Consider the following 20980-nt stretch of genomic DNA (forward strand, 5'->3'; position numbering starts at 1 on the left):
ACATGCAGTGAGGGGACCCGAGCTCCCGCCGAGCAACCCTGGAAATACTCGGCAAGCGCCGAGCATCTCAAGCAGTAAGATGCTCGGGTGAGCACTGAGCAGTAGCGAGCATGCTCGCTCATCACTAGTTAAGGTTCATTACAACATTCCACTCTAAAGCAACAGAATTACGTGACTGTCTTATCAAATCATGGCCCATCTTAATGGCTGACCCCATATTGGCAAAATATCTACCAGAGAGACAGCAAATCACTTTCAGAAAGGCAAAAAATCTCTGTGATCACCTTATGAGAAGCCACTATTATCCTACCACCCCCCTAATTTTCTGAAAAGACCACCTCCAGTAAATGGATGTGTACCATGTGGTAGATGTGTGGCGTGTCCTAATGTCAAACATGCTAACTCAGATTCCCAGGGCTGTAGGACCTATTACATCACCAAACCGATAACTTGTACCTCTAAAGCGGTGGTCTATTATGCGACATGCCTGTGTCCTAAAATCTATGTAAGGCTCACAACTAGACAACTTAAGACAAGAATACGTGAACACGCCCTAAGTATTGAAGCGGCGGTAAATGAAACTGATATTTCTACGTTAAAAACTATTCCCAAGCATTTTAGAATACACCATAAGTGTGACGCATCTAAACTTAAAGTTCAGGGTATTGACATGATCACCACTAATATTAGGGGAGGTAGAGTGAGCCAACTATTAGCCCAAAAAGAGAGCAGATGGATTTGGACTTTAAAAGCACTCCATCCATTGGGCTTGAACGAAAATATTAGTTATGCCCCATTTCTCTGATCACCTATATCCACATTGTTTTAGCTATTTTGTCTTACCTTTTTATCTCATATGGTTGGGTAGTTTTTTTTTATTTTAACTTTTTCCTATTTTTTTAGTGTTCCCCTATGAGAGTTTGTCGTCTTTTTCTACCAAATTTTCATAAAGGCATTACATGGTGATTGGCATGTTTGTATACGCGATATCTCCATTTCTACCCGTCAATGACGTTGAGGACTTCCATTCTGCTCTTGGATAACATGGACATAATTGCCGGTACTATTTGGCTCTCAAGATCTGTAACTTTTTTTCTGTGTGCACATTTTTGATCCAAACAGTTAATATTGTATATCTTTCGCATTTATAGATCGATATTTTGAGAGATATTTTCTTATATCTTATTATGCATTTATATTATGATCTCATATAATCATGTTATACTTCAAGCTTTTCTTAAAGATATACTTTGTTTTGTCATTGCCAACTAACTTCTCTGACTTATATATAATTGGCTATCGCCTATACCCCATATATATATATATATATATATATATATATATATATATATATATATATATAGTACAGACCAAAAGTTTGGACACACCTTCTCATTTAAAGATTTTTCTGTATTTTCATGACTATGGAAATTGTACATTCACACTGAAGGCATCAAAACTATGAATTAACACATGTGGAATTATATACTTAACAAAAAAGTGTGAAACAACTGAAAATATGTCTTATATTCTAGGTTCTTCAAAGTAGCCACCTTTTGCTTTGATGACTGCTTTGCACACTCTTGATGAGCTTCAAGAGGTAGTCACCGGAAATGGTCTTCCAACAATCTTGAAGGAGTTCCCAGAGATGCTTCGCACTTGTTGGCCCTTTTGCCTTCACTCTGCGGTCCAGCTCACCCCAAACCATCTCGATTGGGTTCAGGTCTGGTGACTGTGGAGGCCAGGTCATCTGGAGTAGCACCCCATCACTCTCCTTCTTGGTCAAATAGCCCTTACACAGCCTGGAGGTGTGTTTGGGGTCATTGTCCTGTTGAAAAATAAATGATGGTCCAACTAAACGCAAACCAGATGGAATAGCATGCCGCTGCAAGATGCTGTGGCAGCCATGCTGGTTCAGTGTGCCTTCAATTTTGAATAAATCCCCAACAGTGTTACCAGCAAAGCACCATCACACCCAAATACATTAGGGTTATGCTATTATTGACAGTTTACCCCATTATGCTAGTTTCCTTTTCTCTCCGCTTGTATTTGACTATATATGTCTGTGGACTGGGCAGTACGCATGGCTTCACTGTTCTCTATGGTGTCCTCACTGGCCGTATCAATATCTGCTCCATGATGCGCGGTCACGTGGTTCCCCACGTTCTTGCGGCGTCATGGATGATGTTGCCGTGGATGCGGCGGTGATTGCCATGTGTCATGTCACTCCCTCCCCACACCCATTGGCGGAGAGACTACACACCCCCTTTTCTATTGGCTCAAGGGTTTCTAAACCCTACCCACCTTCATTGACGCCACCTCCTGACGAAGGCAGCTGTGCCGAAACGCGCATTAGGGTGAGTGCCATTGAGGACTGTGTTCACATCTACTGTGGCTGTAAGTATACTATAGGATTCATGCTACACTCTTTTTGGTGCCGGTCTTTAATCTTTTTTCCTACTTAGGTGCATTTTCTAGTCTTTAATATGTATTAGGATATACTTTTTACTCTGTAGCCTAAGGGGTCAGGGCAATGATACCACTTATAAAGATCTGCTACCCCCGGTATGAGCTATTTATATTAGTACCTATATATAGACAGCGGTATGACTAACCTCTTATATAGCAACTACTTCTGACCTGCCTCATAAGCACCTGCACTTTTATTGAATGCTTCAGTGAATTTTAACAATATATTCTTATTTTTTTGGCAGCCCAATTATGTATTTACATCAGAAAAGAATCATGTTAATTTGTCTCATGCTCCTCATTAGTGATCCTCTATTGTTTTACTATTAACTGTCTCTGTTTCTGCGATTCATATTTTTTTCCTGTATAAATTATAATTAATAAAATTTTGTCATTTTTTCAGTATTATATGGGACTCTGACTTGAAGTTTTTTCCTCTTGTTTCTTATGTATGGAGGACTATGTGGGGCCCATTATTCTGTATGGAGGACTATGTGGGGCCCATTATACTGTATACTGGTTGGTACACGACTTTGTCAAAGTTTTTCATTTTGGCCCTCTGCATGTTTTGAGTTTTATATCTCTGATGTAGAGAGTCAGTTTGGGTAAATGTACATGGAAATGGCAATAATGGAAAGCTACTAATTGGACTTTGCTACAAGCCTCCTAATATAGCTGAACACGTAGAGGATGATATGCTGCAACAAATTAAAAAGGCAACAAAAACAAGTCATGGTCAAGGTGCTGGCTCCCTTGAAATTGTTCCAGAAAATGAAGTAATTCTCCCAGAAAATTATTGAAATTACACTTTTTGCTATACACGTTTATTTCCTTTGCATGTATTGGAACAATACAAGAAAACAGAGAAAAAATGGCAAATTGAACATTATTTCACACAAAATAGGCCGGACAAAATTGTTAGCACCTTGCCAAAATTGTGGGTAAACAACTTTATTTCAAGCATGTGAAGCTTGTTCAAACGCAATTGTGGCAAGTAACAGGTGTGGGCAATATGAAAATCACAACTAAAACCAGATAAAAATGGGAGAAATGGATTCAATCTTTGCATTGTATGCATATGTGGGCCACACTAAGCATGGAGAAAACAGAAAAAGGAGAAAAGAACTGCATAATCAATAAATTTACAACCCATACAGTCAAATATGGTGGAGGTTCAAAGGTGTTTTGCTGCCTCTGACTGTGTGCAAGGCATCATGAAATCTGAAGATTAGCAAAGGATTTTGGGTCACAATGTAGTGCCTAGTGTCAGAAAGCTGGGTTTGCGTCCTAGGTCATGGGTCATCCAGCAGGACAATGACCCCAAACATACGTCAAGAAGCACTCAGAAAATGGATGGAAACAAAGTGCTGGAGAGTTCTGACCAGCAATGAGTCTGGATCTAAATCCCATTGAACACCTGTGGAGAGATCTTAAAATGTATGTATGGAGAAAAATATTAAAATTTGAGAGTCCTTAGTGGTTGATACCATCTTTTCAGTTAGCTATTAGTCAGTAAGCTTTCGAGACTACTCAGGTCTCTTCATCAGACAAAGTATAACACAAAATCTGAAGAGTCACATATTTATACATAATAGGGCACAGGAATAATGCAATAGATAAGACAAGTGACGTGAAGCAGAACTATCAGTTTTGGAAAGGGATAAGCAGTTGTGGCCGTAAAAACGTTTGGCCACATGTAGATCTAATCTTTTTTCTTTTATTGTGTGGCGATGAGAATTCATCCTTGTTCTAAGTTTTTGCCCCATCTCCCCTACATACAGACCCCCAGTTGGACATTTGGTACATATAATTAAGTACACTTGATTAGTTGTGATTCAGCTGAAAGTACCTGGGATTTTGTGGTCCTGATGTGAATTGGGAATCTTTATCTTGTCCATGGTCATTATAAACGGACAGGTTTACATTTACAGTTGGTGAGGATGAATTGTATAAGTTTCACCACAAAGGTGAAACTATCCTCCCGGTCAGTTTGCTTTCCCTCCCAGTACCTTTTCATTCTAACAATGTTAGGTTTCTGGGAGATTATACTCGTTCCTTTTATTTTTGGTTCTCCTTAGCTTGCCTTCTTTGCTCTATATGAATGTGTTTTTGTTGGTCATTCAGGTTTTTCGTATATTACTTCATACTTTCCTTTCCCCTTGTTGACAGCGTGTTGCAGCCTCCCCTCTGGTTCCTCAGGAGGTATGACAAACTCCTCAACGACGTATTAGGGAGTTAGGTCTATGGTGGTGTTTTTAGTTGTGCAGCTTGGGCCTTTCTTGTCTGTACAGAGACTAGTTGGGTGTAGTTGCGGCATTCTCCCCAGTGTGGGTTCTCCGGTGGTTATCAAAATGCGCTTTCTGGTTAAAACATTTCCCACATTTTGAACATGAAAAAGGCTTCTTCCCTGTGTGAATTCTCTGATGTTTGTTAAGATGTGATTCCTGTACAAAACATTTCCCACAATCTGAACATGAAAAAGGCTTCACCCCTGTGTGGGTTCTCTGGTGCTTATCAAAATCAGATTTCTGGTTAAAACATTTTCCATATTCTGAACATGGAAAAGGCTTCTCCCCTGTGTGAGTTCTCAGATGTTTGGTAAGAGTTGATTTCTCTGTAAAACATTTCCCACATTCTGAACATGAAAAAGGCTTCTCCCCTGTGTGAGTTTTGTGATGTTTGATAAGATTAGATTTTGCTGTAAAATATTTCCCACATTCTGAACATGAAAATGGCTTCTCTCCTGTGTGAGTTCTCTGATGGTTGATAAGAGTTGATTTCTCTGTAAAACATTTTCCACATTCTGAACATGGAAAAGGCTTCTTCCCTGTGTGAGTTCTCTGATGTTTGAAAAGATATGATTTATTTGCAAAACATTTCCCACATTCTGGACATGAAAATGGCTTCTCCTCTGTGTGAGTTGTCTGATGTATATTAAGATATGATTTCTGTAAAAAACATTTTCCACAATATGAACAGGAAAAAGGCTTCTCCACTGTGTGGGTTCTCTGGTGCTTATCAAAATCAGATTTCTGGATAAAACATTTTCCACATTCTGAACATGGAAAAGGCTTCTCCCCTGTGTGAGTTCTCTGATGTTTGATAAGAGTAGATTTCTCTGTAAAACATTTCCCACATTCTGAACATGGAAAAGGCTTCTCCGCTGTGTGAGTTCTCTGATGTTTGATAAGATTTGATTTCTTTGCAAAACATTTCCCACATTCTGAACATGAAAATGGCTTCTCTCCTGTGTGAGTTCTCTGATGGCTGATAAGAGTTGATTTCTCTGTAAAACATTTTCCACATTCTGAACATGGAAAAGGCTTGTCCCCTGTGTGAGTTCTATGATGTTTGAAAAGATTTGATTTCTGTACAAAACATTTCCCACACTCTGAACATGGAAAAGGCTTCTCCACTGTGTGGGTTCTCTGGTGCTTAAGAAAACTAGATTTCTGGTTAAAACATTTTCCACATTCTGAACATGAAAATGGCTTCTCTCCTGTGTGAGTTCTCTGATGTTTGATAAGAGTTGATTTCTCTGTAAAACATTTTCCACATTCTGAACAGGAAAATGGCTTCTCTCCTGTGTGAGTTCTCTGATGTTTGATAAGAGTTGATTTCTCTGTAAAACATTTTCCACATTCTGAACAGGAAAATGGCTTCTCTCCTGTGTGAGTTCTCTGATGTTTGATAAGAGTTGATTTCTCTATAAAACATTTTCCACATTCTGAACAGGAAAATGGCTTCTCTCCTGTGTGAGTTCTCCGGTGCCTAACAAGACTTGATTTCTGATTAAAACATCTCCCACACTTGGAGCAAGAAAATCTATTCTTCGCTGTGTGAATTTTTTGATGTTTAAGAAAAGACTTTTTAAGAGGAAAACTATTTCTATATTCTGAATGTGAAAATGTCTTCTTTGCATTAGGAGCAGTTTGTTTTTTAATGCTTATTTTCTGACTTTGATTTTCCTTAGTAGTCGGTAATGAATCAGAAGACGAGACCTGTTTCAAATGATCAGATGACAGATCTTTGCTGTGAAGGGATGATGGGATATCTGGAGTAATGGCATTCACTTCAATTGTATCTTGTGTGATCTCAAGATCATCTGATTTAAAAATTGAAGATGTCAGCTGTTCCTCTGATCTCCTGGTGCAGTCATCTGCCAAGAATAAAAACAATTATTATTTTTTAATAAAAAATCCTTCAATTTTATATTTTTGAACATTTCTACTTAAATTGTCTGTAAAAAAGGCAAGTTATATTAAAAAATTCACTTATTCACCAGGACAATGACTATATAATAGAAAATCTCATAGGATGAAGCAGTGGAGCGTGGTGTTCAACTGTTTGCTCATTCTGCCTCCCAAATATGGAGTTAAAGGCGCAGGTTCTGTCCAGTCACTAAGATTAGGGTTGCTGGGACCAGTAGTACCATCCAGTCTAGCAGTATGGGTGTGTGTTCTGTCCAGCTGGAGTAATCTGCTCCCTGCTTCAGCCATTTGGAAAGCACCGCACCCTACTAAAGCTGGAAGCATATTGCCGGAAGCTGCCAGATACAGCCTTGTTCTCCTCTGGTTCAGTCCTCTGTGCTCAGCTCCCGGCTTGTGTATTTGGTTCATGTTGTGACCTCGGCCCGTTTACTGACTACTCTTGTGTCTTCTGATTTTGCATTTTCTCTGCCATTTTCTGACTCGGCTACCTGACTATTCTTCTTCCCATCTCACTCCACAGAACAGCAGGTAACACCGTGGCCCAAGCCTAGGGGTCTCTGTGTAGGTTCAGATCCATGTAGATGGGTTAAAGGATGATGAGCAAAGTAATTTGAGAAATCTGTAAACAGGGTAGATAGTGACAAGCCTGTTCCTGGTGGCCATCTTTTGAGCATTCCTCATAGCTAAATGGCGCTCCTTCCCTTCTTAGCCTGCCATGTGCCCAAACAGTAGTGTACAACCGTATATAGGGGATTGTCAGATTCAAGAGAAGTTGGAAAATAATTTGTAAGGTCCATTTGTTTCCTATTATCCTTTGTGAAGTATTCCAAAATTATCACCACATAAAGTGACACACGTCAGATTTGAAAAATGGAGCCTGATTAGGAACATAAAACTGGCTGCAGGAAGGGGTTAAATCAGAGGATTACTCAAGTCAAAAACTGTGACTACAGACAATAAAACATCTACTGAAATGATCAAACTCAACAGTCTCCATCAGTAATAAATGAGTAACTAGTGGTGAAACCTCTCTGGGGTAATTGGAGTATGGGGCTCGGGGGCTCTTGGGAATCTAAACTATCGTAAGGGACAATATTTTGTCAGATGAGAAGAAATATTAGACATTTAAAGTGAACTTTTTATAATAGTGCAGAGCTGAGGTGTCTTAGATTTAGATCTCTGGCATGTGGAAGAGACAATGGAGATCTTCTTTTTGAAAGACTACCAGGGAGTTACAGAGTCACATAAGTGAGTCAGGCCGATCCAACCACAATGAAACTATCATAGAGAGGGAATTGAAAAAAAAAAAAAAAGAATATATAAACATGTAACATCCCCAACAACAACGTATGTATGAAGGGAGAAATCCAACACTAAACTGGAGTTGCACTCATTTATGGTGGACCATTTGGCGCGAACAAGCCGGAACCCCGAACACAAACCTGAATTTGAAATGCCGAACAAATTCGCTCAATACTATTTATGACGTGGAGTGAATCCATGACACCAGGGCTGGAGCCAACACATCTCCTGCAGGCGGGAATAAATGTATATTACAGCCATCAGCCACGCACAGCTTAGAGATATATCATGGCACAGGTGTAATGTTTTCTGTATAGTTTATTGCAATCCTGTTTGAAGTTAGTTGGTTTTAAAAGAAATTGAACAGTCAGGATAAAGGGAAACTCTGTTGTTATTGTACAGAAATTCACACTTGACCCTCACTGCACATTTAATGTTGTCGATCATAAAAGTGAAGTTTGGCCAGAAAGACTGGACCTGGTCTTGTAGGAACCATATGAGCACATTCAGCAGCACAGAAGGGAGAGAAGGTAGATTCATCCAATAAGATATCAGGGTCCTAGGAAGCCAACAGCATCATTACCCTCCACTTTCTCTTACAGGTCCATCATTATATTTTTCTTCAAGTGATTTTCTAACTTGTCAGCACATTCTACGTATGCGGTCATTTGGCTTTGTAGTTTACAGACCTGGGCAGGTAACGGTCAGTGTCTCCTAATCCCAGGGGGTAAGTGGATCCTCCAGGTTGTAAGTTCTACAGAAAAGGGCTTTCACAATTACACAAAGTAATCTGAATATTTTCGGACGGAGGAGAATGTTGTGGTCTAGCGGCAAAATGGTGATCACACGATTGTGATACGGCCGGACCACACCACCGATAAAGCAGCCACAGCCGGTGACTGAGAAGAATCTGTGACTTCTCTGCATTTAGTGGTTACTACTCACCTGGGTAGTCATATGTAGGAATCTCCTCTTTACACCGCTCATCACCCCTCACATATGTCTCTGTAGTATTAATATGCGTCAGATCTTCACCCTGAAACAAATATTATAAAAGTCAAAGACAGATGGAGAAGTCCCATCTATGATCAGCTCTAATCCTGCCATCTCCACCGTTCTCATAACACAAATATAAAACATAATGATGGTGGATAAAACAAAACTGAAGACATGACCTTTACAGCCGTCTACACATCATAGGGGAAATCTCATGACACCTTCTCTCCATCTACCTGATGATCCTGAGGAACATTGGGATGTTCTTGTTTACAGTTCTGTGGAAGAAGAGGATGGGGACATCTCTCTGGTGTTGTCCTCTTACTGGATAGATCTGGAGGAAACACATACAAGGACTGAATTTATTCTTTACATATAGATAATTATAGGCCGTGTGTATTCAGTCCTATCTAATACCTGGTGATGTGAGGGGCTGGGGAACCTCCATCATGACGTCCTTGTACAGATCTTTGTGTCCTTCTAAATACTCCCACTCCTCCATTGAGAAATAGATGGCGACATCCTGACACCTTATAGGAACCTGACACATATAATGATACCGTCATGCACCCAATCACTCCATAGCGTTACTGTATAAAGTCCCATGATTCCCAGCAGTGTCACCTCTCCAGTCAGCAGCTCAATCATCTTGTAGGCGAGTTCTAGGATCTTCTGGTCATTGAAGTCCTCATGTATCAGGGGGTGAGGTGGAGGCCCTGTGATTGGGCTCAGGGGTCTTCCCCATCCCTCAGACACAGGGTCCTGACAGCGCTCACTAGAGGTCTTCCTCACTACTGTGTAATCCTGGTTATGGAGAGACACATTAATAAATCTCACTACAGACATTTCCAGAGTCCTCACCTCTCCAGTTCTGTCCATCTGTTATTCCCATAGATAAGAATGATGTAATGTGACGTCATCAGAATCTCTCACCTCTCCAGTAAGCCGGAAGAGGATCTCTAGGGTGAGGTGTAATATCCTCTCCACCATTTTGTCCATCATTTTCCTGGATAAATCAGGAAAATTTTCTTATATAGACAATCTTCACTGAGAGGATCCGGTATTTTAGAGATCTGAATGAGAAAAAGATAAGCTGATGGATAAGACCATTTTTCTGCGAACAATGATGCGGAATCCAAAATGTACCACGAGCACCCTTTATCTGGTGTTCGGGTCTATTGCCTGTATATTAAAATCTGTGACATTTGAGCAGTACCTTCTCACCCGTAAAAATTGGCCCTTGGGTATTCCTCTTTTATGGGGATGGGGGTGGTGGTTATCCCACTTCAATAGTTTATTAGTCCTTGAAGGTTTATGGTAGATGAGTGTCCCTAGAGTCCCATTGCAATCCTTCATGATCAGTACATACAGGAAAAGCAACTGGTAATAATTGGTGTTGGTCTGCTCCTTTAAACAAAATGTACTTTTCAGGTTATCCCCCCAGTAACCTCACTTTTCTTCCCTTCTTTTGAGGCCCACACAGTCAGACTCTACCGGCCCTTCTCCCTGCCAGTGGCGGTTGTGTATCGCCCTCCGGGCCCCTCCCGTCAGTTTGTGGATCACTTTGCTTCCAAACTTTCTATCCTATGACATCCCCACCCTCATCATGGGAGACTTTAACATCCCAATAGGCGATTCCCTCTCCCCATCTGCCGCTCATCTTTTATCGCTAATTTGCTTCTTCGGCCTTTCACAGCTTACTAATTCTCCTACACATAAAGATGGAAATATTCTTTGACCTGATCTTCGCCCGGCTCTGTTCAATACATGACTTTACTAAATCTCCTCTTCCGCTCTCTGATCACAACCTTCTTTCATTCTGTCAAGAACTGTCACCCTGCTCAAGACACCCCCACTTTCCACACTTATAGAAATATACATGCCATTAACACCCAGAAATTTATGAAAACGTTGCAATGATCATTGGCCCCAATCTCCTCCCTCTCATGCCCTGACTTTGCACTGAAGCATTATAACAAAACATTGCAATGCGCCCTGGATGAAGCCGCACCTCCTACACAGAGAACAACTTGGCACAGACGGCGACAACCCTGGAACACGCTGCAAACACGTTTTCTCCAGTGGTGCGCCAGGTGTGCCGAACGGCTGTGGACAAAATCTAATCTGGCCGAAGATTTCCTCCATTATAAATTTATGCTTAAAACCTATAACTCCGCCCTTCACTTCTCCAAACAAACCTACTTTAACAACCTCATCATCTCATGGTCCAATAATCCTAAGCACCTGTTTGACACTTTTCACTCCCTCCTTAATCAAACAGCACAGGCCCCAACCATCAACCTCAGCACTGACGATCTGGCCAATTATTTAAAAGAAAAAATTGACCATATCCGATAGGAAATTTTCTCTCAATTCCCAAATGTTATGCATACTCCTCCCTCCTACACTGCATCTTGCTCATTTTCTGACTTCAAACCAGTCACGGAAGAAGTGAAAAGGCTCCTTTCTTCCTCTCGCTCTACCACCTGCACCAGTGACCCTATTCCCTCACATCTCCTTCAGTCCCTTTCTCCAGCTGTCACTACTCACCTAACTAAAATATTAAACCTCTACCTCTCATCTATTATTTTTCCCTCCTTTTTTAAACTCGCCAGCATACATCCAATACTTAAAAAAACATCCCTCGACCAGAACTGTGCTGCTAACTACAGACCTGTTTCCAATCTTCCCTTTATCTCTAAACTCCTGGAACAAGTGGTCCACTCCTGTCTAATATGCTATCTCTCAGATAACTAACATTCTACTGAAACTGCACTCACTAAAGTTTCTAATGATCAACTAACAGCCAAATCTAATGGTCACTACTCCCTGCTGATTCTCCTGGATCTCTCTGCAGCATTCGAAACTGTGGATCTACCTCTCTGACCGCTCCTTCACAGTGTCTTTTGTTGGCTTCTCTTCTTCTCCCCTTCCCCTTATTGTCGGGGTTCCTCAAGGATCAGTCCTAGACGCCCTTCTTTTCTACTTATATACCGCTTCTATTGGACAAACAATCAGCAGATTCAGTTTTCAGTACCATCTCTATGCTGATGACACCTAATTATACACCTCTTCTCCGGACATCACTCCTGCATTATTACAAAATACCAGTAATTGTCTTTCCGCTGTCTCTAACACTATGCCCTCCCTCTATCTAAAATTCAATCTGTCAAAAACTGAACTACTCGTATTTCCTCCCTCCACTAACCTACCTGTGCCCGATATTGCCATTTCTGTTTGTGGCTCCATCATTACTCGCCAGCAACATGCCCGCTGTCTTGAGGTCATACTTGATTCAGATCTTTCCTTCACTCCTCACATCAAATCACTTGCTCGCTCGTGTCTTCTACACCTCAAAACATCTCTAGATCAGAACTTTTCTTACCTTTGACTCGGTAAAAACTCTTACTGTAGCTCTTATTCATTCTCGTCTGGAGTATTGCAACTCTTTACTTATCGGTCTCCCTCTTTCTAAACTTTCCCCTCTCCAATCCGTCCTGAACACAGCTGTCAGGGTCATATTCCTCATCTACCGATACAACGATGTCTCTTCCCTGTGCTAGTCATTGCACTGATTGCTCATCCAATACAGAGTTCAATATAAATTTATTGCTCTTACCCACAAAGCTATCCACGATTCAGCACCACTCTACATCTCCTCCCTCGTCTCAGTCTACCACCCTACCAGTGCCCTCCGTTCTGCTAATGACTTAAAGCTAAAATCCTCCATAATCCGAATCTCCCACTCCCGTCTCCAAGATTTCTCGCACGCTGCACAAATTCTTTGGAATGCACTACCCAGGACAATTTGATTAATTCCCAATACCCACAGTTTTAAGCGTGCCGTAAAAAAACATTTTTTAGACTGGCCTATCACCTCAACATACTTATCTAACTGTCCCAGTTTTGGCCCATATTAAAATTTTCTTCAAAATCACGTGTAAGGTGCCCCAGCGAGGTAGTCGTAGGCGAGCTGTAGCCCCCTCTCGCTATGGCACCCTACAGACAATACGTGTCCTCCCTCTGAAGTGTGGCTGTGTATGTGGTGCTCTTCACTTACTTCAAGCCATCCAATCGCGGCTGTCTCCAGGCATTTCTCTTCTGGGACCAGGGCAGCAATAAATTCAGAGGACACGAGGTTCTTAACCAGAACTTGGACTTTACTTGGGGAAGAGGAATATGTACAATATTTACAGGCAGATATAATGGATAAGGCCCGACAGGTTATCATCTCTCTCACAGGCGCTGGTAACTCCTTCAGCCCTGGTTCCCTCTTTAAGTGAAGCATCTCTGTGACTCTAATCTCTGGCCCAAGAGACTCTTCTGTAATACTGACAGTGACCTGGCTCCGATCTCTCCCCCACGTCTTAGCCTGGAGTCCTATTTATCTTCCTCTGCTTCCTGCAGACTAGAAGTGCCCCGAGTCCTCACTACCTTTGATGAGTTTCTCCGGCCGGCTAACAGGACTCGTGCTCTTGTGTAGGGAGACTTGCACACTGGTGATCCCACTGTCTGAGGGTATGGAGCTCCCGTCTACCCTAGCAGCCACTATAGTCAGGCTGCCCGAACGATTCACCGTACTATCTCTTACTGAGTGACTCCTCCTGCTTTCTGAAAACTTAAGCAGGAATTTTCCTAAAGTGCCCACCCTCGGTGAGCTGTCATCACACAGCATTAACTCCTCACTGTCTGTAACCCTGCTAGCGGACTCAACCTGACATCTGCACCCAGAACAGTGGCATCTTGTGGCTGTTTACAGGTACTGCAGCCCACAAGGAATTATGCCAGGAACAAGCTCTATGTTACTCAAGGCTTGATCAGGCACTAAGTTCCCCCTCTACTCTACTAACTGGACCACTCAACCTGACATCTGCACCCAGAACAGTGGCATCTTGTGGCTGTTTACAGGTACTGCAGCCCACAAGGAATTATGCCAGGAACAAGCTCTATGTTACTCAAGGCTTGATCAGGCACTAAGTTCTCCCTCTACTCTACTAACTGGACCACTAAAGCTAACCCCCTTAGCTTGGTCTACCACAGTTAGAGAGGTCTGACTTCAGGAACACTTCCTTTAACTATCTCAGTACCAAGGGAAGGCTACGCCCTTCCCCACTATTACATTCCCTGACACTTTAATGTTGGTGTCCCTGACCACAGTAAACAATAAACACAAATCAGCAGCTATGACATTATATCACATTACTAAATTTTACTAAAACATTTTAGTAAACGACTGGTCCTGAGGTCATCTTCTTGGATGGGAGACCGGCCCTTCTCGGTTAAGGGCCCAGGGACAGCAATTCAGGACAGTCCATTATCAACTTTTCAGAGGTACCGGTCCTTCTTGGTAAGGACCCTGGAAACGCAGTGTCCATGTCCATATTTTTAAGACAGGCCAACACCTCAATAGCCCCCAATCTCCTTCGAGGGCTGCATTCTGAGGCACACAGTCACAGGTAACACCCTGTGAGTCTCTTTCTTCTTGGCTCTAGCGGGGGTCACCGGTTCTTCCCGCTAGGCCGCAAGTCTCTTAGATTTGGAGGATATCCATCCTCAAGGTGTGCCTCAGCATTGTAAATTTCAGCAGAAAAAGGCGCAACAAGCGCAACAAAAATAAAAATAAAAGTAAAAACAAAAGGAGCAGCTCTCTTGGCACACAACTTTTGGTGCTGCTTAAGGCCTTCCTGGCCTGGGAGGTAGGGGAACAGTCCTCCATTTTTCTCTCCAACTTAACATGGGGCACTCCGCCCCCATTGGGAAACAGTCCCAACAACAGGATCACAACCGATGAATCCTAGTAGAGGAAGAAGTAGAAGGTCAACGGACCTTTCAGCCAACTATCTCACTTCTTCCGGGCCTCCTTCCGTTCCATCATGAAGGCGACCCATGCTGCAGACGAAGGTGGCCTCCTCCACTTCCACGGCTGGTCGGGGTACCTGCTAGGCCCGGGGTCCTCGTCCGAGGACGTAGCGCTGCCACAGTCGACTTGGGTAGGGCCGTAACTGGTCACGATGAAATGATGCACCTCATTACTAGCGCCAGCCTGGGTTTCTCTAGCAGCTCCCTGCTCCACTGCTCCAGCCCCTCCTGGGTGTTTGGCTGCTGAGCCGACATCAGGCGCCTCACTGGGAGAGTCGGCCCTGCTGCAGCTCAGGAAGTCTTCCTCTTCCTTACCGACAACATCTCCCCGCTGCTGGTTTTTAGGTTCTTCCTCCTGCGGGACGCCAGCCTTGGGAGGGGGCAAGAATCCTCCAGGGGCTTCCCTAGCCCGATGCTGCCGAGCCTCCCTCTCAGCTCTTCGCTGGAGGACCTGCCTGTCCTTCTCCAGGATGTCCTCCCACTTATATGGACGGGTGAGTGCAGCCGCATACCACCCTTTGTGGCACTCACATTTTACAAAGTGCACGATGTCCCCCACGTGCAGGTTGTGGAGACGGTCGGGCAGATAGTCCCGCTTTACCACTTCGCGGGCCACGAACACCTCGTGCCCGGTCCATTCCTCCTCCAGAAACCCGTACCCCTCACGGATGTGAAATTCTATGACCCGCCCCCGGGTCTGAGCTTTCTCCACTGACTCCCTTCTTGCCGCATTGGACCTCTCCAGCCAGCCTCTCAGGAAGGTATCGATCCATCGCCACTGTGCTCGCGCGGTCATCGGGGGGGGGTCGCGGGTAGCCCATTTCGGACTCCCGGGCTCGGCGTACCGCTCTGCCGAGGGGGAGTGTATGGCCTCCAAGGCCAACGACCAGAAATTCTCCTGCGGGGCCTTTCTTTTAGGGGGCTTCCCTACCGCACCGTCCCCTGAAGGCCTGGGGGCCTCTGTTGCCGCAGAAGCTACTGGGGCAGATCCTGCAGGCGTGACTGGCCGCTGGGGCATGGACCGCTCACCTTTCTCAAGCTCCGCTGCAGCTATTGCTCCGGCCCCACCGGATGTTCTCCTCCCTCAGCCGAGGGGGACGTTTCCTCCGGCATCCGACTCCAGCACCACATGCGAAGCTCATGGACTAGCAGGCCCAGCTCCGGATCAGGCCTAGTGGCCCACTGGACAGCCACTGGGGGTAAGGGCAACGGTTCGCGGGCAGCGCCCGCCGGCGAATGGCTCCCAGCCGTGGCCCCTGGGGTGGTAATCTCCAGGAGTTCCTCCTCACCGCTTGACTCACGCATGTTGTCAGGCTCTGGGGCTGCCATCCTCTCAGGACGTCCGCTGCCGTACCTCCTTCCCCTTGCGTGCCGGACAGAAAATGGCGCCAGTCGCTTACCGGTGATGTGCGTCCTGCACGTCCAACTCCGCCTCTTCCTGGGCCGGCCTTCTGACGCGACCGCCGCGTCACTCGTCACTCTCGGCAGCTCCGCCTTCAGCCGCACCCCTTCTCTGTGCGCGCTGATACTCACGGGGCCGGACTTCACTTTACGCCGCCCCCTCTTCCTCACTGGACGTCCCATCCTGGGACGCATCTTCACCGCTGGGCCCTTCCTTCTTCGGGCCGGAACTCGTAGGGGCTGGACATCTTTTCGCGCTCTCCGGCGCCGTCCACTCCCACGATAGGCGGTTCTTCTCCCAGACTTCACCGCCATTGTCACCATCTTGGAATCCATGCCTCGGGCCGCCATCTTGGGCCGCATGCCTTCCAACACTTTCTCCTCAGTGTTCTGCGTCGGCGCTTCATGTGAGGAGCTCGCATCCTGCCGACTACGCCAAATGTAAGGTGCCCCAGCGAGGTAGTCGTGGGCGAGCTGTAGCCCCCTCTCGCTATGGCACCCTACAGACAATACGTGTCCTCCCTCTGAAGTGTGGCTGTGTATGTGGTGCTCTTCACTTACTTCAAGCCATCCAATCGCGGCTGTCTCCAGGCATTTCTCTTCTGGGACCAGGACAGCAATAAATTCAGAGGACACAAGGTTCTTAACCAGAACTTGGACTTTACTTGGGGAAGAGGAATATGTACAATATTTACAGGCAGATATAATGGATAAGGCCCGACAGGTTATCATCTCTCTCACAGGCGCTGGTAACTCCTTCAGCCCTGGTTCCCTTTTTAAGTGAAGCATCTCTGTGACTCTAATCTCTGGCCCAAGAGACTCTTCTGTAACACTGACAGTGACCTGGATCTGATCTCTCCCCCACGTCTTAGCCTGGAGTCCTATTTATCTTCCTCTGCTTCCTGCAGACTAGAAGTGCCCCGAGTCCTCACTACCTTTGATGAGTTTCTCCGGCCGGCTAACAGGACTCGTGCTCTTGTGTAGGGAGACTTGCACACTGGTGATCCCACTGTCTGAGGGTATGGAGCTCCCGTCTACCCTAGCAGCCACTATAGTCAGGCTGCCCGAACGATTCACCGTACTATCTCTTACTGAGTGACTCCTCCTGCTTTCTGAAAACTTAAGCAGGAATTTTCCTAAAGTGCCCACCCTCGGTGAGCTGTCATCACACAGCATTAACTCCTCACTGTCTGTAACCCTGCTAGCAGACTCAACCTGACATCTGCACCCAGAACAGTGGCATCTTGTGGCTGTTTACAGGTACTGCAGCCCACAAGGAATTATGCCAGGAACAAGCTCTATGTTACTCAAGGCTTGATCAGGCACTAAGTTCCCCCTCTACTCTACTAACTGGACCACTAAAGCTAACCCCCTTAGCTTGGTCTACCACAGTTAGAGAGGTCTGACTTCAGGAACACTTCCTTTAACTATCTCAGTACCAAGGGAAGGCTACGCCCTTCCCCACTATACCATCCATGCACTGAATAGCCTCTGTCTGTACTATACACATACTGGCTGGCTATCAGTTCATGTAGTGTTATGTACTTACCCTATTTAGTATACTAAGTCTGTATTATACAATATATGTACATTTTACCTTTTGTGTCTCCCCTATTTCCTTATAGACTGTAAGCTTGCGAGCAGGACCCTCACTCCTTTTAATATCTGAGTTATGCTTATTTTGTAAAGTCTGTATTGTCTGTATAAGTCCCCCCTAAAATTGTAAAGTGCTGTGGAATATGTTGGCGCTATAAAAATTATTATTATAATTAAATTCAGATGTAAATCTAAGGCCCACTCTATTGATATTGAGTTCCCTGACAAATTCAAACGATTGTTCACTCGTCCCTGACCAGATGATAAAAATGTCATCAATATATTTGTACCATACCCCAATATATGGATGCCATCACTTATGATCATCCCTGAATATTGTGGATTCCTCCCACCAGTCCAGGAATAAGTTAGCATATGAGGGGGCACAGAGGCTCCCCATCGCAGTACCCCTGAGCTGGTGGAAGTACTTCCTGTCAAAAAGAAAGAAGTTATGAGTAAGAGTAAATTTTAGAAGATCCTCCATGAAGTCATTATGTCTGCTACACTCTATTGACCTTGATTTCAAGAAATATCTTACTCCTCTGATACCATCCTCATGCGGTATATTACTGTACAAAGCCTCAATATCTAGTAAGGCCTGCTCCCCTACATGCCTGTATACATGCTCGAGGGTCTACATGTAGGGGAGCAGGCAGAGGGAAAACCAACTCCAGAGGGATTATTCCAACTGCAGGACCTCAGGTGGTACTGGGGGTACATTACACTGTGCGGGGGCATCATACACACTGCATAAGGGGCATAATGGGGGCATTACACTGTGTGGGGGCATCATACATCCTGCATAAGGGGCATAATGGGGGCATTACACTGTGTGGGGGCATCATACATACTGCATAAGGGGCAAAAAGGGGGCATTACACTGTGGGGGGCATCATACATACTGCATAAGGGGCATAATGGGGGCATTACACTGTGGGGGCATCATACATACTGCACAAGAGGCATAATGGGGGCATTACACTGTGGGGGCATCATACATACTGCATAAGGGGCATAATGGGGGCATTACACTGTGGGGGGCATCATACATACTGCATAAGGGGCATAATGGGGGCATTACACTGTGGGGGGGCATCATGCATACTGCATAAGGGGCATAATGGGAGCATTACACTGTGTGGGGGCATCATACATACTGCATAAGGGGCATAATGGGGGCATTACACTGTGGGGGCATCATACATACTACATAAGGGGCATAATGGGGGCATTACACTGTAGGGGCATCATACATACTGCATAAGGGGCATAATGGGGGCATTACACTGTGGGGGGCATCATACATACTGCATAAGGGGCATTACACTGTGGGGGGCATCATACATACTGCATAAGGGGCATAATGGGGGCATTACACTGTGTGGGGGCATTATACATACTGCATAAGGGGCATAATGGGGGCATTACACTGTGGGGCCAGTAAAGGGGTCCTGTACTATGAGAACAATACGTTTCCCCCCTTCCTGTCTCCATAGTTGGGTCATATGTATCTAATACAGGAAACAGAACAAAAACCTTATGATTCTTATAAAGGGGCAACACAAGACCCCAAAAGAGTCTCCGTGCTGAAGGTGTTAATGCCCCCTGGGCCCAGTAATGAGGGGTCTCCACATACCTCCACCTGCAGAGCCGCCACCACATATATGGCTGCTCTGTGCGCACAGGAGCTGTGATGAGGTCACAGGAGGGGAGGAGTCAGGGGTCACATGATCAGGGGCCTCAGTGGATGCAGGACTCTGCTGTGCTGGTTGTCATGGTGCTGGATGAGCTGAAGTTTATGTGTGGGGTCAGGAGGGGTTTACAGTGTGGATGTAGCAGAGCCGCGTGTGTACGAGGTGTACGGAGCAGAGCCGCATGTGTACGAGGTGTACGGAGCAGAGCCGCGCGTGTACGAGGTGTACGGAGCGGAGCCGCGTGTGTACGAGGCGTGCGGATCGGAGCCGCGTGTGTACGAGGCGTACGGAGCAGAGCCGCATGTGTACGAGGTGTACGGAGCGGAGCCGCATGTGTACGAGGTGTACGGAGCGGAGCCGCATGTGTACGAGGTGTACGGAGCGGAGCCGCGTGTGTACGAGGTGTACGGAGCGGAGCCGCGTGTGTACGAGGTGTACGGAGCAGAGCCGCGTGTGTACGAGGTGTACGGAGCAGAGCCGCGTGTGTACGAGGTGTACGGAGCAGAGCCGCGTGTGTACGAGGTGTACGGAGCAGAGCCGCGTGTGTACGAGGTGTACGGAGCGGAGCCGCGTGTGTACGAGGTGTACGGAGCAGAGCCGCGTGTGTACGAGATGTACGGAGCGGAGCCGCGTGTGTACGAGGTGTACTGTGTGGAGTCGCGTGTGTACGAGGTGTACGGAGCGGAGACGTGTGTGTACGAGGTGTACGGAGCGGAGCCGTGTGTGTGTGGAGCGGAGCCGTGTGTGTATGAGGTGTACGGAGCGGAGCCGCGCATGTACGAGGTGTATCGAGCGGAGCCGCGTGTGTACGAGGTGTATCGAGCGGAGCCACGCGTCTATGAGGTGTACGGAGCGGAGCCGCTTGTGTACGAGGTGTATGGAGCAGAGTCGTGTGTGTATGGAGCGGAGCCGCGTGTTTACGAGGTGTACGAAGCAGAGCCGTGTGTGTATGGAGCGGAGCCGCGCGTGTACGAGGCGTATGCGGAGCCACGTGTGTGTACGAGGTGTACGGAGCGGAGCCGCGTGTGTACGAGGTGTATGGAGCAGAGCCGTGTGTGTATGGAGCGGAGCCGCGCGTGTACGAGGTGTACGGAGTGGAGGCGCGTGTGCACGAGGTTTTTCCCTCCTATCTTTACCATTTGGCGGTGTGACAATAATATTACATTTGTTCACCTACCATGCTGGCAGGTCCTATATTAGGCAGCTCCACCCACCGCTTACTGCTGAATATTGGTTCCTGGCCAGTTCACTCTGCTAGTGTCCAGTTTGTTGCTCCTGTTATACCTCGCACTCGTGTCACTGACTCTTCCACCAGCAGCTGCGGTCCTGGGAACTACCATTGAGTAGTACCCGATGTCTACCAGCAGCCCATCCTATCCTCTCCACCAGAGGCTCTAGTGAAGACCTGGTAGACACCTAGTTATGCCCCTCCAGGGTAAGCCCGGCCCGTGG

General features: G+C 45.7%; 1 protein-coding gene across 1 annotated transcript; it reads right to left on the reverse strand.

The window, feature by feature from the left end:
- Positions 1–3316: 3316 nt before the first annotated feature.
- On the reverse strand, positions 3317–14784 carry LOC141198592 (uncharacterized). The gene is made up of 6 exons (XM_073663014.1): positions 9912–14784; positions 9603–9782; positions 9396–9519; positions 9215–9312; positions 8928–9018; positions 3317–6628 (listed from the first exon to the last, which is right to left on the reverse strand). Exons 1-6 carry the CDS (start codon positions 9978–9980, stop codon positions 4764–4766), a joined length of 2427 nt encoding a protein of 808 aa, XP_073519115.1. The 5' UTR covers positions 9981–14784; the 3' UTR covers positions 3317–4763.
- Positions 14785–20980: the final 6196 nt, after the last annotated feature.

The sequence above is a fragment of the Phyllobates terribilis genome, unplaced genomic scaffold, assembly GCF_046119375.1.
Source record: "Phyllobates terribilis strain yellow unplaced genomic scaffold, ASM4611937v1 Scaffold_98__1_contigs__length_5973952, whole genome shotgun sequence".
Classification (NCBI taxonomy): Eukaryota; Metazoa; Chordata; class Amphibia; order Anura; family Dendrobatidae; genus Phyllobates; species Phyllobates terribilis.